Consider the following 27,200-nt stretch of genomic DNA (forward strand, 5'->3'; position numbering starts at 1 on the left):
TCTGTCCTAAATGGCTCACCATCCCAGATCATAGGAGCTAAATAAATAGGCTTTGCTTGCATTTCCACTCATTCTACCCCTTAAGTTCATAACACTTTTTTTGCCCACAGATGGAGCATCACAAAGGATGACTTGGAGGGTTTCACCAACTCCGAAATCATAACGTATTGATCAAGACGGAGGCAAATATACACTCTTGACTCATTTTTCTATGCCCCAGATGAAGCTATGGACAGGCCCCACAGCTGTTCCAGTTGCATAAATATAATTAAAGTCCAGCACTATTTAGTATCAAAGCTTCACTCTTTCATCCTGTTTAAAGCAGTCTTCCACAGCATGAGCTTTCCTCAGGCTTGAAAACCCACAATTGGGGAGGAAGACATTTCTTCTCTCTTATTTTCTTTCTTTCATCAGTTGCTATTGTTTCTGGTCCCAACTGGGTTGGGCCCAACAGGGAGAGAGATTAGAGAGAAAAGACCTGGATTTATCATTAATGGCACAGTGGCCATCAGCCCTTGGGACCCTTGAAGTGTGGCAGGTATCCAAATGCTAATGCTTATTCTTCATGGGAGATCCCGTGGGGTTGGCAGTGCCCACCTACTGCAGACTTGACTCTGCCTTGAGTTCAGTGTCCACTTCTCTTTGGGTGTCAGTTCTCTATACAGGCAAATCCATTTTTTTCTCAGGATAAGCTGTTCCCTTCTGCTGGGTCCAGGTCTGGCTCACCAAGAAATCCACATCCTTGCCTAATTGTCTACAGATCTGCAACTCTCTCCCAAAGAAACTGGTCACCCTTTATCTTACACACAACACCTGAATCATGTTGCTTCCCCCTAAATGCAGAAAATGCGTGACAATCCCTTCAAACAGCTCATGTGAAGAACAAGCATCCTTCCCATACCATAGAAGAGGGATACAGAGAACATGAATGCTTCTGTACCAAGATGTCCTCACTGGGAGATTTTATAACCCCCAATGAATCCTTGGCCCTTAACTTTTACAAGCCGGAAGTGAGTGAGGGGCTAATGCTAGCTGGATCAATTTCTCTGTATTTGACAATGACCTAGACAGTTAGGATTTGAGCCAAAATGTGAAGAAGTTTTTAAAAATGTTTAACTTAAGGTCAATTTATATATTGAAACCACCTCTTCCTACTGAACAACTGCTCCCACCACCCCCTAGCTACAAACCCATGTGTTGCAACATGAGAAATGCAACCGGTTAGATCCCGAATGATGTTGAAAGTGCAGTGTTTATCTGCAGGAGCATGGCAAAGAGTTAATTCTAGTTACTTGGACTAGTTTTTTTTTTTTTTCCCTATATGGTTTGTTTATTCAATTCCATCTACTTCTCTGGAGAATTTTCCTAAACACAATCCCCAAAAGTCAATTAGGGTAAGAATTTGACCTGAACAAGATGAAAGCACAAAAACTCAGCATTTTGAGGTCAGGAAGATGATCAATTTATTTTCTGTATATCCTCTGCCAAGCTGTTCTCACTTTAATTTTTAAACTCATGTGAAATTCAAAGAACACTGAGCACAGTGTCATTTACACTTGGGCCATCATAAAAAGGCAGCTTTCTCAAAAAGAATATTGGCCATTTTCCAGGCTGCCAGAAAAGCTTTTTATGGAATCTTTTAAACCATTCTCCTTTAAGCCAGACAGGAAAATTAAATTTGGCCAAGGGTGAATGGATTGCCCAAAATATGAATTGCTTCTAACAGAGACAGAGTTCAAGGGAATCCTACAGCTTCCCAATTTCAGGAAAGAGAAAAGCAAATCCCACCCATCTCATTTATCATGGGGGAAACATTAAGTAACTTGCAATATAAACCAGAAAAAAAATTCTCAGAGCCATCTTGGTGAATTGTGCATACTTACAGAAACCATTCATGTGCTTTATGTCCCTGAGAGTGGGGTAAAGGTGCCATCTGACTAACATGGTATGATGATGACTTTTAAACAGCTCTGTTTAAAAACAAGTAAGCAAATAAAGAATCCTTGGGATATAGCCTGGTGAGAATTTTAATCTTGAGAAATTGATGAAATATTGCAAGCATGAACTATACAGAATAACAGTTATCCATAGAATATCACTCAGCCAATCTTAACATTTGGCCATAATTGTTCAGTTCTTTTATTTAAAAAAAAAAACAGAATATTTTAGATACTGTTTCATACCACTCCTTTTCCTCTTGTTGGCAAATACTAGTTGATTCTAGGGCCAGCCATTCTCAGAAGTTATTTCCCTTTTAATAAGCATACATGCATCTTTGTACATGTTTCAAAATACAGACTTTGTTATTCAGGTAAGGTGAAGCCAAGAGATCAAGAGTCAGCTGCCACTGAAAATATAGTTTGTTTTGTTATACTCACAGGCCCCCCAAAATAGGATCACACCACAGGAGGGTAGGGGGACACACAGGGAAACACCCTGTCAGTCAGGAGACAGAGGAAGCAAGGGAATAATGTGGTCAAAAAACTTTATCTGGGCAAACTAGGGGACAGACAAGGTAAACAGATTGAGATAGGCTAATTTGAATAACTCCAGTCTCTGAAAATGAAAGGGGACTGTCCCAGATGTCTGACCCCAGGGGTGATAAAAGCAAGAGAATCATGACACAGAATGCTAAAGCTTGCTAAAGGAGGTGTTTGGAGGTTTCAACTATAGATTGGTTGGTTTGCAAATAAAAAGTAGGCTCACAGTTCTTTCAGAGTGAGCAAAGCCCCCCAAAATCAAAGCATCAAAACTACAGAATGAAAATACATGATTCATGCAAAACAGTATACTGTATTGTTTTGCACGTTGTTAACCTTCATAAAACTCTTATCATACCGTTCACATTCTACATGAAGCTTGTCAACTTTTTTTTTTCTTTTCTCAACATTATGATTTGGAAATCTATCTCAATTATTCTATGCAGCTATAGTCAGTTCATTCCATTGCTTTATAATTTGGCATTGTCTCAATGTATCACAGTATATTAATATTTATTCATGCTTTTATTCATGAACATGTAAGAATTCAGTTTTTTGGTATTCGTAATGATGCTGCAATCATTAATACTTCACCTGTTTCCATGTGCACATATGATAGAGATAGAGAATGGCATAAACATGGCTAAGGGCATTTGTATTTTCCACTTTAATACATATTGCCAAATGGCTCTTGAAAACACTTGTAGCAAAATACCCTTCCATCAAGAGTGTAAAAATGTCTTCTCATTCCATTGCCTTGCCAGCACTGATCCTGTGAAGTTTTCCTTTTAATGTTTGCCTATGTAATAGTATCTAATTACTGTTTAAATTTGCATCTTCTTGATTACTAGGGAAGTTGAGCGTATTTCCTATGTTTATTGGCCATTTTGCATTTTCTCTTCCACGAATTGCCAATTCATATCTTTTGTCAATTTTTCTACTGAGTTGTCTGTATATCTCTTATTATTTTGAAAAGTTCTTCACAATTCTATGTACTTTATTTGTGTTAAAAACATTTCTCATCAGTTTATAGCTTATCTTCTTGATTTATATTGTCTTTTTTACAGAAATTATAAGTTTAATGGTGTTAAATTTATTAAATTTTCCATTTCGGTACACTAATTTTGTATCCTTTTAAAAGAATGTCTTCTGAGGACAATGTTAACTTTTATTTAAAACTTTTAAAGTGTTCATTTTTCCACTTAGATCTTTAGGGTACCTGGAATTGAGATTTTAATATGGTAACAATCAGAGGTCTTATGTTATTTTTTCCACATGAATAATCAATAGTTCTATCATCCCTTACTGATAGTTATCTTCCTCCATTCATTTCTAATGATACCCTGTCATTTCTCATATTCTTTTGTTTGTGGTGTGTTACTGTGCTCTTTTTTCTCTTCTATTAGTTGATTGAATACATGTTAATACTAGAGTATTTTAATCACTGTGTTATAAAAATTGTATTGCCTTTTATGCTGATTCTCTCAATCTTATTCCAATTCTTTAGAACTATTTTAACTTAGACAAGTCAGGCTTGAGTTTATATATATTAAAATAGATTGAAATGGACCTATTTACAATATTGAGGTTTCTTATGTATAAACCTCCTATTTCTGTTTGCTCAGGTCTTTTATTTCTTTCAATTAAATATTTGATAAGTCTCCCAAAGTCTTAAGTCTTTTTTATATTAATTTCTTCATACTGTTCAAGTTATGTAACATTTAATTGATTTACTTTAATGTGGGAGAATTAGAACAAAAGAATGCAAATCAATTTTTTGCACTAATCATACACCCATCTACCTTGTTAAACTTTCTTGTTAGTTCTAACAGTGATCTTTCAGATGGTTATACAGTAGAATTTCTTCCTATGTGTAGACAGTTATCTTTTCTATGGAAAATGAAAAGTGTTTCTTCAGTAATCCTGATATTTCTTTTTTTTCTTCTCTTACTGTGTAGGCTGGAGTATCCAGAACAATATTGAATAGAAGAGCTAATAGCAGGCATCCTTGACTTATTCCAATTTTAAATGGAATATGTCTAGTATTTCACCATTGAGCATGATATTTTAATATTTGATAGATTTTGCTCTTTTCGAGATTTAAAATATCTCTTTTTCCTTTTTGTCAAAAAGTTTTAGCATGGATGAGTATCATCTTTATCAGTACACTTTCTGTGCCTATTAATTAAATCATATGGTTTTCCTCTTTTAATTTATTTATATAAAAACTTCATTGAGGAAGTTTTATAACATCAAGCAGCCCTTGAATTCCAAGACAAACCCAAACTGAATATACAATTCAGTTTGTATTGCCACTATATTATTTTAGATTTTCCATTTATGTTAATAAGTTTATTTGGCATAATTTTTTATTCTTTTATTGTTCTAGTCTATTTTTGCTGCTGATGTTAACAATCCACATAAAATTAGGTTGTACTTTGTTTAAAACAGTGGTCTCTAAGATAGTTTGTATGTTTGGATTTGCTATTCCTTAAAGTTAACTTCTAAAATCATATTATTCTGAACTTGGGTTTTTTTGTTGTTGTTGTTGTTTTTTGGTGGATAGCTCTTAAAGTACCAACCAGTTTTTAATAGTTATGGATCTATTCAATTTTCTGTATCTTTTTGAGTCAGTTTTTATAAAATTGCATTTCTGTGAAAATTACCCATATTGTTTTCTTGTTGTTGTTTTGGTACCAGGGATTGAACTCAGGGGAATGAGTCCACTGAGCCACATCCCCTGCCCTCTTTAGAGACAGGGTCTCACTGAGTTGCTTGGCACCTCGCTTTTGCTGAGTCCAGCTTTGAACTCCCAATCCTCCTGTCTCAGCCTCCCCAACCACTGGGATTACAGGCCTATGCCACTGCACCCAACTTGAAAATTACCCATATTATTTTATTTTTCAAATCTAATGTTATAAATCATTATCAGAATTCTCTAATTTAAAACCCGTTCTACCTGAAGCTGAGCACATTTTCATGCCTTTCATTGTTTCTCTCTCTCATTTTTTCCCTTGGTCAATCTGGACAGATTTTCTTCCATTCTATTAATCTTTCCAAAGAACTAGCTTTTGTTTTCCTTGATCCTCTTTGCTGTCTTTCTGCATTCTACTTAGGTTTACTCTCTCAAGGCAAGCTTAAATGCTGCAATGTGTTTTTAAAGTTAATCTGTTAGACTTTCATTTACTTTGTTTCTAAAATTAAAATTCATCAAGATGATGCCTTTACCTGTGTTCTTGGTTTAAAGGAAGTTTGCACACATCCTTTGAATTAGTTGACTACAACTAGATCACCAACGTTATAATGCATTATCAGGAATTTGCTGGTTAAAATATACCTTCTGTAATAAATAGAGTGTACATCTTTGAGTAGAAAATTTAATTTTCTCCAATAAACCTTCAAGTAAATATAAATTTTATTAAAATCATCTTTAGTGGTAAAATTACAAGCATTCTTAAAATTATTCTAATAAACTGTTCAATATTACAGAAAAATTCCTTGTCTATCTTAAGAATAAATATATGCAAAAAGTTAACTTGAAATTGTGAAATAAAAAGTTAATGTAAATTAAACTTAATCTATACAGATGCTTTTAGACTGACAACATGATAAACCCACCATAAACTGAAAATATCAATAATCAAAAATGCATTTAATATACCTAACCTACTAAACATCATAGCTTAGCCTAGCCTACCTTAAATGTACTCAGAACAGTTACAGTGGCCTGAAGTTTGGCAAAACCATCTAATTCAAATCCTATTTTATAATAAATTGCTGAATATTTGCATCTAAACCCAAATACTGGCAATACAGTACAATCAGTCCTCCACATCCACAGATTTGACCAACTGTGGATCAAAAATATTTTTTTAAAAGTACATCTGTATTGAATATGTACAGACTTTTTGCCATTATTCCCTAAATTATACATTATTCCCTAAACTATTTACATTGTACTGACATTGTATTAGATTATAAGTAATGTAGAGATGACTTATACATTAGTATGCAGAAGGATAGGCATAGGCGATACACAATCATCACACCAAATTGTATAAGGGACCAGAACATTCATGGATTTTGACATCCTGTGGGTAGGAACATCCTAGGATACCCTGGAAAAATTCACACGGTAGAATAGCAGCTGTGCACCCTCCTGAACACGTGGCTGTCTTGTAGCTCCTCCAGATCCATTACATCTAATTTTAAATCATAGCACTTTTGTTTAAATGATTTTATAGAGATGATACTTTTGGTATAACATGGTAGTTTTGAGGCCCAGGCTCAAAGCTAACCTTTCTTCTATATGTTTGTGTAGTTTGGATCCTTTCTCATTTTTTCCCTTGAGTAACACTTACAATTATTACTTCAACTATAGCACAAAACTGGTTCCTGTCAGTCCTAAAGTCTGATTTTGCCTTCTCAACAAGTACAGAAATTTCTTTAGAGCAGAGCAGAACAAAGCATCCTCTCTCATGATTCCTCACTGCAGGTGCACATGATAGCCAAATGCAGACAAAGGGGAAGAAAAAACCAGTTTGCCTCTGTAGCAGCTCTATCTGAAACTGGTTTCACGAACACCACCAGATGACAAGAGACTAAAGTAGTGAATTTTATGAAGCTATCCTAGTCCACAGTGTTTCATTACAGTTCCTGCCTGCAGACTGCCTTGTGGAAGGTAGAGTTAAAATGGGAAATAAACTAAATCCCTGTTAATCAGTTGTGAAGCAAGACAAAGCCAGAAGGAAGAAAGACACAGAAAGAATAGTATTCCCGTTGTAGAGATTCCCAAAGGGTCACTTGTAATTTCACCCTTGAGCCTATAAGTTTTAGACTGTATCATAGCTATCATTTAGCCATTCAGCTAGTGCTGTGTGCCAGGCACTGTGTTACAGCAGTAACAAATCAAAGGAAAATCCCTGCCCTCATGGAGCTTACATTCTAGTTATGAAAAACAGAGAAATAAATACAAGAATATATGAAACAGAATGTAGAACTATCAGAATTGCTATGAAGAAAAATTTAAGCAGGTAGAGGAGCCAGAAGCCATGTGGGATGAAATATCTTTTTTTTTTTTTTTTTTTGGTACCAGGTATTGAATCCAGAGGCACTTAACCACTGAGCCACATCCCCATCCCCTATTTTCTTTTTTTACATTTTATTTTGAAACAGGGTCTTTCTAAGTTTCTTAGGGCCTCACTAAATTGTTGAGGCTGGCTTTAAACTCACGATCCTCCTGCCTCAGCCCCAAGCCTCAGGGTTTACAGACATGCACCACTAAGCCTGGCTCATTGTCATTTTAAATAGGGTGGTAAAGGAAAGCCTCATTGAGAAAATGGCAATAGAACAAACTGCATGGCTGAGGGAACAAGCCATGAAGATATCTGGGAGGTGAATGTTTTAAACAGAGAGAATTGTAAATGCAGAATCATTAGGAACCTGCTATAACCAAGGAATAGCAAGAGGGTTCTGTGACAAGAGCAGGATAAGAAAAGGGAACTCTGTAATGAAGTATTCTTTCCTGCTTCTTGGAAGGACAGCCTAACCCCTGCATTTTAAGCCTTACTGTTAGGAGATTATACACACATGTGGAGATGAATCTGGGAATATTATTTAAAGCATACATTGCAAACTCTCTTATCAGAGTGAATTATAATGTATACCAAACTTTAAAAAAAAAATGAGGTTAGAGGAATAGAGAGCCAGAAGCTCCTGCAAGGTATTGAAGGTCACTATAAACAATTTGGATTTTTTTTCCCTGAGTGAGGTAGGAGCTACTGCATGGAATTTTTTGGCAGGGGTGAGACAAGTTTTTTAAGTAGAAGAAAATGGCCAAACTGAAGATGATGACTGATAGTAATAGAAGACTTTTTTAGATGGAAGAAATTTTAAAATATTTTTCTATTAATGGGAAGAATTTAGTAGTGGAGGGAAGATAGAGGAATAAAATTATTAAACAATGAAAGAAAAGGAAATTGCTGTAGTGGTTACCTGAACTAGAAAGAAGAGAAGGAAAGAGATAGAGGATGAATCGCGAGGGCTCTTCTCCGTCAGGACCCTGGACAGTTCTCCATGGTATTGGAGGGCAGCCTATGGAATGTTTTTTTTTGTTTTTTTTATTTATTTTTTATTTTTTTTATTGGTTGTTCACAACATTACAAAGCTCTTGACATATCATATTTCATACATTAGATTGAAGTGGGTTATGAACTCCCAATTTTACCCCAAATGCAGATTGCAGAATCACGTCGGTTATACATCCACAATTTTACATAATGCCCAATTAGTAATTGTTGTATTCTGCTAACTTTCCTATCCCCTACTATCCCCCATTCCCCTCCCCTCCCCTCCCTTCTTCTCTCTCTACCCCATCTACTGTAATTCATTACTCTCCTTGTTTATTTTCCCATTCCCCTCACAACCTCTTATAATAATTTTGTATAGCAATGAGGGTCTCCCTTCATTTCCATGCAATTTCCCTTTTCTCTCCCTTTCCCTCCCATCTCATGACTCTGTTAAATGTTAGTCTTTTCTTCCTGCTCTTCCTCCTTGCTCTGTTCATAGTTGCTCTCATTATCAGATGCCCTTCAATGGATGAATGGATAAAAAAAATGTGGCATCTATACACAATGGAGTACTATGCAGCAATAAAAAATGACAAAATCATAGAATTTGCAGGGAAATGGATGGCACTAGAGCAGATTATGCTTAGTGAAGCTAGTCAATCCCTAAAAAACAAATACCAAATGTCTTCTTTGATATAATGAGAGCCTATGGAATGTTGATGACAGCGAGCCACTTGAGAGCATGAGGACGTTTTCTTCTGTTGTTTTCACTTTCCCTTTAGAATAGGATGCAAGGTCAGTAGAGCATGACAATGAAGGAAGAGGTATTGGGAGTTGACATAGACAAACAAAAGCAGCTTTGCATGGGGTTAGGAAATAGCATAGAGCAGAGGTTACAAGCAAGGCTCATGTCCCAGCCCTGCCATTTACCATGTGACCTTGAACAAGATTTTTATCCTCCTTAAACACTTCTCATGAAAAATGGGGAGAATAAGAGTGTCAACATCACTGCTTTGTGGTGAGGATGAAGAGAGAGAGAATATAAAGGCAATCTCAATCACAATGGCAGGCACTTGGTAAATCTTGGCTGTTCACCGGAATTATATGATAGGCACTTGATTACTTATTAATGCATAAGTTGTGATATTTTATATCCACTCTCTTTTCAGGAGATTTGTCCTCACCAAGCTTCAAGTCATTCCCAAAGGAGCATTTGCAGGATTTGGGGACCTGGAGAAAATGTATGTATCAGGCACCGCTGTGTGCAATGCCTCCTATGGGCTTTAGGGAGCAATCTCAGATCAGATCTACTATGCTACTCTGTACAGTGGGCCCTCCAGATTGACAGGTTCATCAGTGAATTCAACCAATTGCAAATTAGAATTTTTTTGAAAAAAATATGTCTATTCAACATGTACATAATTTTTCCTGTCATTACTCCCTAAAATATAGTATAATAACTATTTACATAGATATATATTATTATAAGTAATCTAGAGATAGTTTATATGAGAGTATATTAAAAGATGTGCATACATTATATGCAAATACTACACCAATATGAGAGACTTGAGCATCCCTAGTTTGGTACCTCAGATAGGTCCTAGAACCAATCCTTCATGGGGACTTATGTACTCAGAAGTCAAACTGATGTGCCAAGCAAACCATATGCATCTCCTCCCATTTAATTTCCTTACCATGCTTTCTAAGCAATAATGGGGAAGCTTTCTAGGTATGACCATTGATTGAAATTGACAAAAGTCTATCCAAAAAGTGTTCTTTTTCTTTTTTGTCTCCCTCAACCTCTCTCTCGCTTTTTAAAGAGTTGCTTCCAAAGTCCCTGTGAGTAGAATGTTCATAAACTAAAGCCTAACTCTTCTGCTTATATCCCTTTTCTTTTGGAGATATGTTCTATTATTTCTAGATAATTTATAAGTGATAGCAGGGTCAAACATTTGTGCTCTCTAGACTTCTTGTTCCCAAGCCATGCACACAGGCAAGTGGTAATTGTCATAAACATTTAAAAGTATAGGTAACTTTACAGCACTGACAGAGATTTCCTTTGGAAAGAGAAGACTACTTCATTACTCAAACATTTTCTTCTTATTAGACTCAATTAATTTAGGGTTTAACCTAGATAAGGTTTTCTCATAGTGAGTTACAGCAGTAAAGAATAGAGCAAATTCACTCACAATTAAAGTACCCTGTCCTCCTTTTGAAGGCTTCTGGTCCTTTCTCCTGTTCCATAGGAGGAGGGAGATGGTTCTTTACTGTGTCTCAATTCTCAGGATTCAGGATTCAGAACTTAAATGCCACTAAGTGCAGCAACAGATACAGAATTCAGAAAGAAATCATTTTTATTGCAGTAAGAGAAAGCAACCCTCCAGTTCATTTGTTTCTCCATTTTGAAGTTACTCAATTTCCCTCTTAGTTCTTTTACTCCACCCCCTTTAAGAATATTACTTGCTGAGGTCTAGGGAATCAAGAAAGGAATCCATTAACAAAGGGAGCACAAAGTGCAGAGAGAGCGATGTGTTTCAGCAACTAAGCCACCCTCTTAGAGGAGAGTGGTCAGAATCCTGAGTTTGAGTGTTACTTTTAATATAGACTTACTGCGTGGCCTTGATTAAATCACCTTACTTTTCAGGGGCTTGGCTTCTCCATCTGTGTGTTATGAAAGGAGTTTCAAAGGGGGCTTATGTGATCAGGAATTTCTATCTCGGAGTCAGATGGGAGCCCAGCTTAATACCTGCTTACCTTGTGTTAAGGACCCTCAACACTCACAGGGATTTCACCTGAACAGAACTCACCAGGGAAACCACAGAATTGAAGAACTTACAAAGGAAGGCATGTTCCTGGACTGCTTAGCCCTGCTAACAGACTGGATGGCTAATGAACACTCATGAGTCCCCAAACATCTCTATAATCTCATAGAGACATATTATAAAGGCAGAAATATCAGATTTGGCAAATAATCCACCTTAAAAATTTTCAATCCAGCAAGTGTGACTGATCCTCACTGGGGGTCAGCATTCATGGGACCTCTCTGTAGCTGTGTGACTATTGAGCTGAGCTGATGCAGCAATAAGTCAAGAGCCAGAGTAACTAGCTCAGTAACTGAAATTCCTCAGAAACGGCTTGTTCATTTCTACTGAATGTCTTTATTAATCAGCCTGTACTGACACAATGAGATGGCAAAAATAAAATAATCTTATTTTAACATGTTTTTCTTTTCATCTTAAGGCATCCTTTAGCAGGGGATGAATTGAACTCTCAGGAAACTGTCTGAATCCTTAGTCACCAGATATACCTTCACTCCATTGTCTCACCTTCACATTCTTGGTTGCTCATCAGTTCTCATCTCCTTCCTACATTTATCTCCTTCTTTCTACTTTTTAACCAGTTTCCAGAATTAGAAAATACTGACTGTACCTTCAACATCTTCCTCTTCACAAATCACAGTCTTCATTCATTCTGCCCATGAGACCAAGTTCACCTATACTTTACAAAATATTTTTTAAAGCTCTCTGTATAAATTCTGCCTTCCTACCATGCTACTTTTTCCTCTTTCTTCATTAAGATCATTCTTCTGAAAGAACAGCTTGCATTCATTGCCTCCCTGATTTTCTTTCAATCACTGCTCAGCCTATGCCCACTTGTTTTTCAACACTATTAAATTAGTCTGTCAAAGATCCCAACAATACTATGGTTGCCAGACCCAATGATTCCTACTGGGAGAATGGGAGGAAAAAAAATGATAAACATAAGAGGCTTTTATCAGTGCTTGGCACACAGCAAGCACTCAATAAATATTTAACTAGAAGTCCTGCTAGTAGAATCCTATTCAGATGGTGAAATGAGAAGGACATCATTACCCTAGGTGCATGTATGACTGAACATATGGTGTGACTCTACATCGTGTACAACCAGAGAAACGAAAAGTTATGTTACAACTGTGTACAATAAAACAAAATGCACTCTGCTGCCATATATAATTAGTTAGGAAAAAATTAAATATTAAAAAAAAGAAATCCTATTCATCTTTCATGTCTTAGTTTAATTCCAAAAGCCTTCCTCAACTACCCAGGCCACAGACAGAGACCTTTGTCTTCTACATGATAACCGAAATAATTTTCTTTGGAGACACTAGTTGTTTGCCCGACCACCAGGATTTGGTCTCCATTTCCCCCACCCTCAATCTCCTGTCAGAAAGTCCTTTAAGTTTTGTTTGGGGGCCTTTTTCCTTCATTCCAAGTTGGGGTGGGTATCGCCAACTCTAAGGATGGTGCCCATGACTCAGGAGAAACCCAGTTTGAGCACCACATTCTCCTAGCTGCAGTGGATCTACCAGGGGCAGGTGTGTGATGTAAGCAAGACTAAGTCTTAAGACTTTTATGAGATTGGGTAAAGAAAAGGCCACCTCTTTTTTTTCTGAATAGAACCCTGAGAAGATTTGAAGCCAGGACTGCTATAGTCATCTTCCACCAGGGGTGGGGATGAGCAATGGAGCTAACAGGAGGGAAATGAGAGAGAGAGAGAGAGAGAGAGAGAGAGAGAGAGAGAGAGAGAGAGAGAGAGAGAGAGAGAGAGAGAAATGCATACAAAAGTGAGCCTAAATCCTGAGGACACTGGAACTTGAATAGAACTCTTTCTAAAGCCATTCCTCCTCTCTGGCCATCAAGTGAAATGAGCCATTAAATTCATTTTTCCCCTTTAAGCCTGTTGGGAGTTTATTTTCTTTAGCCTCTCACAGCACAAAGAGTCTAAACAGATATAATATCCATATCACTTGTTTTGTGTATACTTCTCAGACATTTTGTTATATATTTTAATTTATAACTGTAGAACTGCCTAGAATATATCTTCAGCCAGGGTTCATCTGCCTGTCAACTCCTTCATTATTGATCACTGTCATTCATATTACTTAGTATACTACTTTTATATTGAGCTATCTTATCTTGTCCCCCTGCTAATTATACTCATTCACTCACTCATTGTTATCCAGGCACTTGTCAGATATTTATTGTATGTCCCTGATTTGATGCTTTATTAAATGGATTCAATTCAATTCAATGATATGGATTCAACACTGAATAAAAACAAACATGCCCTTATGTTCTTGGAATCTAAAGTCCAATAGTGTGGTTAGAAATTAAATTATCACATAAATTAAAATAAAATTGCTAAAATGGCAGTCACTCTGTAGACATTCGAGGTGATTTGAGAGTGTATGTAGTCGGGGCTTTGCCCTAGCTGGCAAGGCTATGAAGGGTCTTTCTGAGCCAGCGACATTGACACAGTAATCTGAAGAGTAAGATGTGGCCAACTAAACAAAGGTGGCAAGTGTAAAAAGGGAATTACAGTCAGAAGGAATAGCATATGCCAAGGCTCATGGTGGGCTGCATTACGTGGTATGTTCCATAAACTGAAATCTGGCTATGAGAGCAGGAGGTTCAGCTATGTAGAGCTGCACCCCTACCTGTATTAAGGATCTCCTTTTTTATAGTAAGAACAGTGATAAAGCATGGAGAGAGAGAAAGAGAGAGAAAAAGAATGTATATGTGTGTATGTTGGGGTGATGGGCAGGTATGAAGGATGACACAATCAGATATGAACTCAGAAGAGCACTCTAGTTGCTATGTTGATCATGGATGGGACTGAGGGGAAAGCAAGCTCATGGACCAAGGCAGCACAAGTAGAAGACTGCCACTGTTATCAAGTGCTATAGTTGTTTCCTCTTTCTAGTCACATGCAAGGTAGGTCCCATCAGTAGTGACATTTTACAGATGAGGAAACAGAGTATAGAGACCAAATTCCCTATCCAAGTAACACAGAGTATAAGCAACAGAAAAAGATATTCCAGAATGAAATGTGCCTCATCTGCATGGAATTAGACTAGTTTCTTAGATTGTGAGACCAGACCTCTTTATTTCCTTCTCCCATCACATCTGCACTTGTGTTGACTTTTTGAGCCCCATCTGCATCAATTATAAAAATATTAATAGTATGGCCTATTTCACAGGGTTATCGAGGAACAGAAATATGTAATCTCAGTGGCACAATAATGGCATTGAAGAGCTTGATTCTCCCCCCCTCCACATTTCTCATCTTTATTCCTGTTAGAATGACTGAAAGTACATGCCCCAGCCATTGCAGATAGATAATTCTTCCTTGCTCATTAGCCCAGCCTAACTCATTCCCTCTCCTTCTATCATAAGTTAAAAGGAAAAGAAGTCTTTGGGGGTAAAACTTGGAACAGAAGCTTTTCCTTTAGAAATGAAATGGCCATGGTCCACATCTTAGCTTCCGTCAGTCAACATTGTTACCTCACACCTCCCTACCCTTCCTTGCTTTGGGACTTGCTGGGGAAGAAATCATTAAGCTCTCTGCAATGTGAAGTGGCTTTGCAAAGTGCACTGTAAACTGTTTACATTGTCTTTAATTACTTCGGAGCCATATGTCAGCTTGGTATAAAGTGTGAAGATTACACTGACTAGGGTAGGGGAAGTAAGTGACAATGTGGTGATTTATGGTAACCAGAAAAATTATGTATGGAAATGAGTACAATTTAAAAACACATCTACGTGCTATTATAACACTGGAGGGGGAAGAAAAGCCAGTTTATAACAAAATATCATTGAAAATAGGACCGTGATGAATATGTAAATGAGACCAATCAACATCAGCTGAGATATGGTATATGCAGATGAGGCGGCATCGAGCCAAAAAGTGAACTAGCTCCCACACCATAAATATGAACCATATAAAATTCATTTGAAATATTCATGATAACATAAGGACAAAAAATATAATCAAGTGATTTATTTGCATATAAAAATGAGAACACTAGTCTGACACTCCACCCTCCACCCCAGATCACTCAGGAAAGAAAAGTTAGCAGAGAGACTTTCAGAGGAAGAGATTTATTGAGTAAGAACTCCTATAAATGCAATTAAAAAGTTGAGGATCCTCCAAATTCTCAGTTCTTTGGGCCCACTCATTACAAATAAAAAGAAAAGAAGAAGAGAGGGAAGAAATTAGCTTTGCCTTTTCCAGCTTCCTGGTTAGAGGTCCTGAGCCCCTTTTACACAGAACTTCTGGGATTCTGAGAGGTGAGAGGCAAAGGAACCTTGAGTCCCACTTACTGTAAAGCAAGAAGCAGCAGCTGAAAGCCAGTCTACACACTGGTTAGACCAAACAGGAAGAGGGATCTGAGTCTCTGTGCAGAACAAGGATAAGGAGGTTCAGTGGTTTTCATTTTAGGTTGTACTTTAGTATCCCCCGGGGAGTTTTAAAATAATTCTCATGACTGAATATCATTCCAAGAGACTGCTTAAATTTCCTTTCTTGGAGGGAGGGGTGGCAGTACAAGCAGAAATCACTTTTTAAAGCTTTCTTGATGATTCCAGTGTCCAAAACTACTAAGATAGATGGTATTTAAGTCTGAATCCAATTAACTAGATAGTAGTTAAGTCTGAACATGCACAGTGTAGGTAAGGTAGAGCAGAATAAATAAAGAAGTTGTTGGCAGGAAATTGGCTAAAGAAGAAGCTAGGGTTGAAGTCATAGCACATTGTAGGTCATAGAGACAAGTTTAGGTATCATAGTGTGATGAAACTTAAACAGGATGCTCTTGAGCAACCAAGGGAAAGTATCTAGTTTGCATTTTTGCTAAAGATTGCTCACACATACAGAATTTTATTTGCTGACATTTTAAAAGGATTTTTGTAACTGTATTTGTGGGGATATTAGTTTACATATTTCTTTTCATATAATTTCTTTGTTTGGTTTTATGATACTTGTGTTTAAAAATGAGTTAGGCAAAACCTCCTCACTAGCTACATCCTGAAAGAATTTGTTTTATAGAATTTAAGAGGGAAAGAATAATTTTTGCCCACAAAAATCAACTTATATCTATTGGGGGTGGTGATATACAAAATTTAACTCTAAGTGGATCAAAGACTCAAATATAAAAAGCTGAAACTTTAAAACTTGAAAAAAAGCAAAAGAAAATTATTTTGTATAATCTTGAGATAGGCAAAGATTTCTTAAATAGGGCAAGAAAACATAAAATAAAGGTGTTATTTTGAACTTTAACAAAATAAAAACTTGTGCTCTTCAAGATACAATCAAAAAAGTGAAAAACCAAATCACAGACTGAAAGAAAATATTTGCAATCCACAAATATGAAAAAGGACTTGTATCAAGAATATATGAAGAATTCTTAGAGTTAAAACTAAGTAAGCAATCCAATTAAAAATGGGAGAAAGATCTCGATACTCCCCAGAAGAAACTCTTCAAATGAACAGAAAGCATGTGGGGAAAGAGCTCATTATCCATCATTAGTGAAATGTAATTTAGAAGAATAATGAAATAACATTATATAGTCACTAGAATAGCATAAATTCAAAACTGAAAATGCAAGGTATTGTGAGATTATGGAGCAACAGGAATTCTCCTACATTTCTGGTGAGAATATAAAATAATAAAACCCCTTTGGAAAACAATTCTTTTGATTTCTTATATTTTACTCAAAAGTAATAAATACATACTCCACAAAAAGTTTTGTTTAAGAATATCCATGAGAGATTCATTGATAGTACCACCAAACTGAAAACAATCTAAATACCCATTAGCAGGTCAAAGGGTAAACAAATTGTTACATTCATACAAAAGAATGCCAATCAGTAAAAAAAAAAAAAAAAAAAACAAAAAAAAAACTGCTAATTCTCACACAGCAACGTGGATAAATCTCTCAAAAGAATACTGAACAAAGAAACCAGACACAAATAATATATATGATTCTATTTAATAATAAACATATTTTAAAAAATCTAATCTATGATGACAAAAAGCAACCCAGGATGATGATTTAGATTATTAAGGAAAGAAAACAGAAAACTTTTTATCATGGTGGAGATATTTGATATCTCAATTGTGGTGGTAATTTCAGAATGCATCCTTTTGTACAGATTCATTGCATAGTTAAATGACTGCATTTTATTTGTTAAATTATACTTTAACAGACTTGATTTTTTGTACCAATAATTATTAGGCACTTATTATGAGCCAGGTGCTTTCAGTTAATGTATGCTTTCCAGACAAGGATACTGACACTCAGAGAGGACAAGCCATCAACACCCAGAAATGGGTCCTGATGTGGGGAAGCCCAAAGTAGTCTGGTTCTTCCTATTACACAGGGTTCCTTTTGATGGACATCTACAATTTTGCAGAATTATTCTACTAGATAAAAGAGGGACCAAGGGGAAAATGAAGGCTGTGAAAACTTCCTTCAGTGTCTTTTATAATTAAAAGAGAGGAATTCTATGCTCAAGCACTTGAAACCTCCAGAAATGAGAACCTGGAGTCATTTTCTATTGCTCCAGTCACAGAGAGAAGGAATCCTTTTCTTGGAATCTTTTTGCTTTGAAGTACCATTGTGCCAACTCATTTCTGGGCAAAGCTCCTGCTAAGAGTAGTCTTGGTCCAAAGGTTTGCAAACTGAGCTGCTCGTTGAGCTGCAAAATAACTTAGTCAGCAGTTGGGAAATGTAAGAGTTGGGCCAATTAAGTTGTCATTATTGACCCAGGTCAGGCAAGAGTTAGTGTCTAGAAAGCGAAAGTCCTTATCTCATTTCCTATTCTCCATAAATATTCTGAAAAAAAGTATTTTTGTTGTATTTATTGCCTTAACCAAGAACACAAACTCTTTTCTTGTCAATTTTTGTGTTAATGTGGTTTTACTGTTTGCATTAAGTCTCGTTATTTTCAACCATTTCTCCGTGGGTCCTTAAAATAAACTCTGTGATATCTAAGAGCTGCCCAGCTAAGAAAGAGAATAATTTATTAGGTTTGTAATTATATGCTTGGCTTTTTTGGGGTTTTCTTTTGTTTCTGCTTTGATCTCTTTTTATTTATTGGGGTGAGGGGTGAGTCTGATAAAGGAAACAGAGTTCCTGAAATGCATAATTTTATAGATAACTCCAACCCTCTATTCATTAAAATGTCCCCACCTGAGTACCTTATGCTTTATCCATGAAAGTATAATAGGGTGTCCTTGACCAGAAAGCATTACAAGGAAAAGAAAATAGGAGGGATACAGGTAAGAGCCACACTGTGAAGGGGCAAGCTTATAGTCATAAAGCTGGGAGTTAGAGATGGTCCTTTCATCACTAAGATCTTCCGCCATCTTGGCCATCTCATTCTCCATGGCTATATTAGTTCCAGTGATTTCTGCTTGGTGTCTTTCATGGAGCAGCTAAGGCTTCCAGGTGGCAAGACTGATAGAGGTGTGATAAGAATTGCCATCATACACAATCTTCTTCCAGGTGAGGCCACTCTCTGTATCTTTGCCCTTCTGACCCTTTTTGACAAGCCAAACCATGGGAGAGACCTTCCAGCATGCTGCACGTGTCAGCACTCACAGATGTACTGGAAAATGAACTGGCCTTTTTCCCTCCCTGCCAGTAACTCAATGTGTGTGTCTACCCAGAGAAGATAGAATTAAGTCAGCCTAATACTCAAGTTTAAAATATCCTCCTGGCTCTACTCAGAGGACTCTTGCTAGGTTTTTTTTTTTTTTAAGAATGGTATTAAAATAAAAAATGCAATCTAAAGGCAAGCTCTAATCAATACACAAACTATTTATTTTTATTTCCTCATTTAGTCCATGCCCATCACAACCACATCCATCTGTGCTATTTAAGACTTCATAAGATGCTTAAAATGGTAAAAGACTCAAGTAAAATATGGACCCACTCACGTGCTCACCCCCCGGCCAATAAATAAACAACCTGAATCTTACATTTCTTGAGGTTCCCCTTCGGTACTCAGATCAGATCCACACCGGCCAGTCTACACAGAAATCAAATGTGTTTTTAGAGTTCAGATGATTCCAGAAGTTAAACAGGCAGAGAGGAAAAGTGTAAGAGTGAGAAATAAGTGCCAGAAGAGCCTAAATGAATAAAGTACAACTTAACCATCCCAGTGGGTCTGAGATTCTGGGCACAGAGATAGCGATTGTCGATGCCAAATGTTTTATAAACATGTAATTTTCACTTGGATGTGAGGATGCTTTACAAAGTTAAAAGACCACACAAATGTAAGGTATGAATAATAAAGAGAGCATGTTTGTTCTGATTCCCATTCATAGTGTCTCAGCCCAACCACACACTCGTTACTAATTTTACCTTTTGCTCTTCTTGTATTGCTCCAAAGCACCTAGCACAGGACTGGGCACAGTGGAGTGATAATGGCAGAGAGAGTCACTGAATTTGTCAGTGCTATCTGTTGGTTTCTTTCCCAACCTCTGGGCTTTTTTTTATTTCTATAAGAAAACTACCTCCATTATTTATTATTATTATTATTATTATTATTATTATTATTATTATTATGATGTTATATCAGTGTTATTGAAGTATGATTAACACATAAAAATTAAATATATTTTTAGTAAGAAATTTATATTTAAGATATGCAATGTTACATTTTGATATATTAGTATACATTGTGAAATGATGACCACCATCAACCTAAGGAACGCATATATCACCTCATTTTTATTAAAACAGGTTCTCAATTGTTTATATCTTGTTCTTGATTCTTCTTTCTCAGTAAGGATAAAAGCATCCGAAGCACTTAATGACACCAAAATCTAAGGAGCTCATGAACTGGCTCCTCTAAGACAATTTGTCCTTTTTAAAAAACATGAAGTGGTTAATGCCCAATCTGAAGAGTTGAATTGCTAATAGTGGGATTTTAGTCAAAGTGTCACATGTGCTTAAGGAGTTTTGCTGCAATACATAAAAAGCTAAATCTTGACTGACTTGTTCAGGCTTGCAATGCCCATGTGTACATGAACTTAAATTTGGGAAAGAATGATCTTCTTGCAATCACATTGACATTAGTACTTTCGAGAATGGCTTCCTCATTGTCTGGTGCCAGTTATCACATAGTTATTTAAAATTTTAAGTGGGGTCACATACTACTTTCCCTTAAATTATCTTCCCAGCTTCTCCTCACATAAATACATGACTTCTTAGTCCAATCAAGTAGACAGTTAAGATGTGACTTTTTATTTAGTAAAGCAAGCATTTGCTTTGAGGAAAAAGAATGGTGGTTTACTGCAGTCCCAAGTCCCATAATAATAAGAATGTCCTGCATAGAGAGTAAGCTCCATGCTAACTTTAAGGAAGTGAAGCCAAACAGAGATTACTGGTTAAACCTTTCCAAAGGGAGATTTATAGACTTCAGTCAAATACTCAAGACAAGTGCAGACTGATGGATGACACCAGCTAATCCATCAAGTGATTTATCAGAGTTTACAGAGTAAATGATTGTGACTTCCATCACTCCCTGTACATCTGTGAGGATAAGGCTTGCAGAACTAATGAGCTTCCTTAAGCTGGGTACATCTCCTTCTGACTTGTATATGCACCGCTACGTTTGCTCTGTTCTACTGGTGAGCAACTGTGGAGAAACCATGCAGACGAAGAAAAGCATATTAATCAATAATTCAAAAAATTCCTCTTGCACCACAAAATGGGTGTTAATTACATGAGAGAATGATTTGATGATGCTTATGTGCCAGTCAGAGCTACATGGGCAATAAAGATGAAGAGACACAGTCCTAGCTCTCAAGGAATTCCTGTATTGCTTGACGACAACAACAACAATCACAACTGTCATTTGTCAAGGGATTACTGTGCCAGAAACTGAGATAAGCACTTTATAATTTAATTATCGTAACAGTCTAAGTAGCATCTCAATTTCACAGTGAAGAAGTTGATATATCATACATTTCATAAGTGGTAGAGCCAGGACTTGAACCCAGCCATTATTACTGCGAAACTCATGCAGCAACCTACTAATCTGTGATATCTGAATGTAAGAAGTATAATTCAGATAATACATGATGTAGAAGGGTAATAACTTTGATCTCTAATTGAATGAAGTAGAACATTGTTATGGTTTAGATATGAAGTGTCCCCCAAATGCTCATGTCTGAGACAATGCAAAAAAGTTTAGAGGTAAAATGATTGGCTTATGAGTCTGAACCTGATCAGTGTGTTAATTCCCTGATAGGGATTATCTGGTAGTGACCATAGGTAGGTAGGGTGTGGATGGAGGAGGTGAATCACTGGAGATATGCCTTTTGGGTTTATATTTTGTCCATGATGAGGGGAGATCTGTCTCTCTCTGCTTCTTGGTGGCTATGTACCACTTTACTCCACCACACTCTTATGCCACGATGCTCTGCCTCAGCAATAGAGTCAGTTGTTTGTGGACTGAGACCTCTGAAACCATAAGCCCCTACTAAACTTGTCCTCTTCTAAAATTGTTCTTGTTAGGTCTTTTGATCATAGTGGTTAAAAAAAAAGTAAGCTGAGAAAACAGACATATAGAGATGCAAATTCATGGAGTTATTTTCTATATGATTTATTTTAGTAACTTGAATACCTTTGTGTTGATATCCTATAATATGCTTTCAAAATGCCTCTTATAACTATTAGCTTATTAATCTTCCACATCAACTCTTCAGTGAAAAGTAGGGCAAGTATTTGTGACCACCTCACAAGGGAGAAAATGAAGCTCAGTGATGTTTGGTAACTAGTCTGAGATTAACAGCAAGGAAATCATGGAGAAAATTTTCTTCTGACACCATATTCTGTGCATTTTCTCCATACAATTCTTTACTTGCCAGGTTGCCTCTCATCTATCAAAAAAGAAATTAGATGCTGAGAGTCTTATGGTCATGTCAGTACAGGTTAGTAAGAAAGTGTCTGAGTCAAAAGAAAAGAGTAGCCCTTAGACTTCTATCAAGTAGGTAACCTTACATGCAGGTGCGTTGGGTTAGCCTTCCCCACTTTTATGCTTCTAATAGAGTCTTGAGCACTTGGCAATGGGAAAAGAGGGATGTTTTTGAAGTGGAAGAGCATCTGATCCAAGCAGTGAAAGATTCAAGTGCAAAACTGGTCTTTTCCATGCCAAAGGGGAAATGCTCTAATACGATATATCCACGATTAAAAATTGGCCCAAGCTGTCTCAACAAAACATATCCTTTTAAAGAAAACATTCTAACTCTACTAGATGTGTTGGCTTTCTTTCTTCTTGGTTTTTGCCGACTTGTGTCTAACTCCTCTTCAAATTAACATTCTAGTTACGAGTAGATTGAACCAGAAGTTCTTAACCAAGATACAGGATTTTCTCTCTGTATAAAAAGATTATTTGGGGGAGGGTTGAATTTAGTGAGCCTTTCATGAGTGTCTGCTCAGTGTCTTCTACATTAAGGCACCTCAAATTTTAATGTTCAGACAAATCACCTAGGGATCTAATTCTAAGGCGAGTCTGATTGAGCAGGTCTGAGTAGTACTTAAGGTTCTGCAGCTCCCAGGTTATACCAATGCTGCAGGTCTATAGCCCATACTGAGTTACAAGATCCACAAAATACTGGTCCTGTTTAGAAACTGTACAGCACACAAGACGAATGACTCATGACCTCTGTTCCAGTGTCATTGTTGGTAATGCACACATGAAACAGTTGGGGAAAAAAAGCACAGAACGTACCCATCAATGCATGCTTTGTTGCTATTCGTCAAATGAATGATAGATTGTGGAAAGTTTTCTTATTCTCTTTGTCATTGTCAGATCCCATGTAAAAGTTAAAATGGTCCTCAGTTTTGAGTATAATTAGTCACTTAGGAAAGTACTGTTGCAGTTTCTGAAAGCCTCTCTGTTGGTGCTCTGGAAACACAGCTGGACTCTGAAAAATGCAATCTAGGTACAACAGTTTCAGGAGCAGGCCCATAGTAGGGTTCATCTAGGCAAACTGAGCCTGAGCACTTCTTCTTGTGGCAGAAAACCTGCATTTATGTCCTGGAAGTCTTAGGTAGGCAAATTAGAAGGATTCTTCCAGGTCAAACAGCTAGAATTGTGTATGAGTAAAGTGGGTTGGGGAAGGCAAGATGGAGAAAGGCAGTGGTAATGCTGAAATGAAATGAAGAGAACTTCTCCACTCCTTCCCTTCTCATTCAAGACCCAGTCACATCCCTGTACACCCAATGGAGCCCACAGAAAACCTAGAGCAGAATGAATCTATGCTGGTGTGCATGAGGGCCAAAGGAGGAATGCTGCAGAGCTAATCACTGGACTGAGATTGCCATTTAATGCCCTTCCTCCACAAGCCATTCATCAAGTTTATAGCAGCAACAAGAGTTCATTACCATGTTCCTGTTTTGCACAATCTTGAACAAGGTTATGCCTCCAATTTTAAGTGTGGTGTATAAAGGGAATGAGGGGAGGTGGGAGGGTGAGAGGGTTCCTAGAGGGAACAGTAATAAACAGAATAGGTGCCCATTGCCAACTGAAAATGTGACTCTCCCCCACCTGTTTATGACTTTGTATAAACAGAAAGAACGGCACATCACTTAAATTCTCAGATTCATTCTTATTAGTGCCTCCTAAGCTGCTTTTGTGAATCTATCTATCCATTCATTTCTCAGTCTTTCACATTAGGAGTTACAAGAAAAGATAGAATTTGGTTCTAAATCAGGGAATATAGCTACAGAAGTCAGAATTCATGTGAAAAGATACAAACAGGAACACAAGCAACCTCTAAATGTTACTGTCCAGGCATTGGGTGCTGAAGGACTTCACACAGATGGAAAAGCAAGATTAGAAAAGCAAGAGATGTTATGTAGACCACAGAATTTCCCTAATCAGAAGGAGAGAGGAAAGCATTCTGTGTGGCAGATCGTATTAAAACACATTCAGAATTATAATGGGGGTTTGAGGCCTCCCTAAAAAGGTTATAGACTTTCACAGTCCATGTCATTTGATCATATTATTCACAATAGGCTCCCCCTGAGCTCTGAAATTTCAAACAGAAAAGAAGAAGCTCCATACACTGGGTTAACTACTCTAAATCCACCAGAATATTGACTCTTCTTATGCTTCACCACTAATTATGTAAGCAAGATGTGAGGATTTTGTCCATCCATGTCCTGATAGTGTAGAGATCTTTGTGGAATACACAAATCAAAAAGTGCTAAGTACTGAAAAGAACAAATAATTTTTTTTTAAAGTGCTAAGTGCCTGATTTAGGGGAGCATGTGTTCAGAAAGTCATCTGTCTATGGAACATATATCTCATAGGCTGGGTTTATAAGGACCAAAGAAAATGGAAGATATTTATGTATTCATTTATCTCAGCCTAATTACTTCAGAGCCTTCATTGTCTAATTTCTCTGGGTTTGTGAGTTACATTCACTGAGTAAGTAATAAGCATGCACACCACTACCTCTCCCCCAACCCTGCCCACCCACCAGAAGCACACCATGTTCAGTGCAATTAGGGCTTTTAGTTCTAAGTGGAAGTTCTCCTTTATGAAGATAAAGTAGTGTTCCTCCATTCCCACTAAACTTGGGCAAGAATGAAATCAGAAATGGAGATATTCTGTTCCTATCCAAAGAACAATAACAACGTTTTCCTGCTCCCCTTTGGAGGCAATTAGGTGAATGCTCACTACCTTCAAGCCTGGTTTGCTAAGTTGTAGGAATCTGGAAAGGGCTTGGCATAATTTTCACAATGCTCTAGGGTCTATTATGTCCTGTATTTTTTTCATAAACTGTTGTCAGTGTCAGACATAAAAAAAAAAAAAAACAGGCTGTCTGGTCAGTGAATTCATGGGTGGCATAACACTACAGCTGGTCTCTGCCTCTTGGCAGTCCTCTATTTGAACAATACAAATGGCAGCTTGGACTGAACTAAATATGCCACATCCTTGGACCTTCCTCATTAACTCTGTCTCTTCAGCTCTAACTGTCCCTGCCCCTGGAGCATAGAAATGATCAACCTTACAGATATACACTTGGCTCTTGCAAGAGTCATATGCCACATTTGAAGCCATGAAAAAAAGAAAACCTCTGCACCTGTGTTCACTAATATATGCTTAAAAGCAAAACTACAAAGCCAGGGAGTGTAGCCCAGTGGTAAAGCACTTGCCTAGCATGTGCAAGGTCCTGGGTTCAATCCCCAGTCCTAGAATTAAAAAAAAAAAGCAAAACTACAAAAGACTTCAGAAGATTCAGTAAAGTTTCTTCAGTCACCATATTTGGAGGGAAAAAATGATAAGGGTAATGAATTTTTACATCATTATCAAGGACAATGGTAAATTTTGACTTCTGCCTTTGTTAAATTCATCTGTCCCCACATGAGACTTATCGCCGTTCTGATGATCTAGTGTCAACTTGTTGCACTTCTCTACTCTTCTTCTATCATACCTTCTTCGGCATCCAGAATCTCTACTATCCCCCTTTAACATTTAGTCTAGTCTTGTTCTCGATCCAAATAGTTCTTAAAGGGATGGCTGACCACTTTTGAGTCTCATGGTAAATGTTCCAGGCCACTTAGACAATGATTGGGTAAATGTAAATGGTAAAATGTCACAATTCCCAACTGTGGATGGTACAGTATAAAATTTAGTTTGGAAGAACATGCACTTGACTTGCTTGTGCCCCTTGAAATGTTTCCCAAATGAATGTTATGTACATGGTGGGAGGGTGGTATCTTAAGCTACTATCATTGCACCATTTCTTTCCTGTGTTTTCTTCTCCTTCACTTTCTAAAAAGTAACTGTCCCATGCTGAGATGAGAAGGAAGCACCTTCTGCAGCTGAGAGCGTCTATTTTCTTCCTTTCACATGAGGACATCAAAGGGATAATCTCAAGGAAACAATGCACTGCGTGGCCTAGACCTCCTCAGATTCCATTTCAATTCTAGAATATTCCATTGCAATGTTTCCCAGTGATCCTTATCTTGGGTCATCTTCAGAATAATCTAGACATGTTAAAATAAAATCCTTCCTGGCCATCAAACAACATGAGGACAGAAATGATTCTTCATGCAGTTTGGAAATCTTGTAGCAGATATGCACATATCTGGAAAGAAGACAAGGTCTCAGTTCTGCCCATCCTAATTACAATTTCCATTTTCTAGTATAATTCATGATTTCCGCATGGCAGGAGGAGCTCCCTGACATGTCATTCTCAGAAGCTGGACTAAGCAAAAAGGCATGCTGTCTCTTTTCAGAAATAGCAAAGGCGTGCTCATTGTAGCATGTAAACATTTTATACTGAGTGAATTCCATTTCTATCCATACTCATCACAAATGAGCACCACCAAAATGCTCAAATACATATTCACGGTGTGCCTCCCAAATGCACTGTATGAAAAAAATCAGAGCTAAGCACAAGATCCATTTCATTTAATTAGAGCTTCAGAGAAGCCTGAAGGAAAAAGGTCTGTATCTCCTTAAGTGTTCTCTTTCTGCATCAGTATAGCTGTCTTGCATCATCAGGTGGTTTGAATTGAAAATGATTCTAAATGCAAAGCCTTTAAACCCTGAATGTTTGATTCAGGTAGTATTACCACAGAAAAACAATCAAAGAAATCAGCATTCTTGTTCCTTTCCTAAACTTTGTACCAGTGTCCACTTTTCCCTTTACTGTGAATGGGATGAGAGATGGTCCCCTCTGCATCAATGCTGGAGGCAACTTAAGGCCACATTAGAAGTCCTGCATTTGCTCTCACACATCCTGAGTGTGCTCACCCTTTAATTCTCCCATTTTATTCTCAAGCCCCATTTATCATCTTTAC

The 27,200-nt window shown here is 37.2% G+C and overlaps 1 protein-coding gene across 4 annotated transcripts in view; it reads left to right on the forward strand.

Moving 5' to 3' along the window:
* The window catches only part of Fshr (follicle stimulating hormone receptor), a 155,480-nt gene that overhangs the window by 56,476 nt on the left and 71,804 nt on the right, over positions 1-27,200 (forward strand). For all 4 annotated transcript variants that reach the window (XM_078029230.1, XM_078029231.1, XM_005324470.3 and 1 more), the window contains exon 2: positions 9,718-9,789. In XM_078029230.1, coding sequence (XP_077885356.1) covers positions 9,718-9,789 — 72 coding nt within the window. The remainder of the gene's footprint in view (positions 1-9,717; positions 9,790-27,200) is intronic.

This window comes from Ictidomys tridecemlineatus, chromosome 12 (assembly GCF_052094955.1).
Source record: "Ictidomys tridecemlineatus isolate mIctTri1 chromosome 12, mIctTri1.hap1, whole genome shotgun sequence".
NCBI classification, from domain to species: Eukaryota; Metazoa; Chordata; class Mammalia; order Rodentia; family Sciuridae; genus Ictidomys; species Ictidomys tridecemlineatus.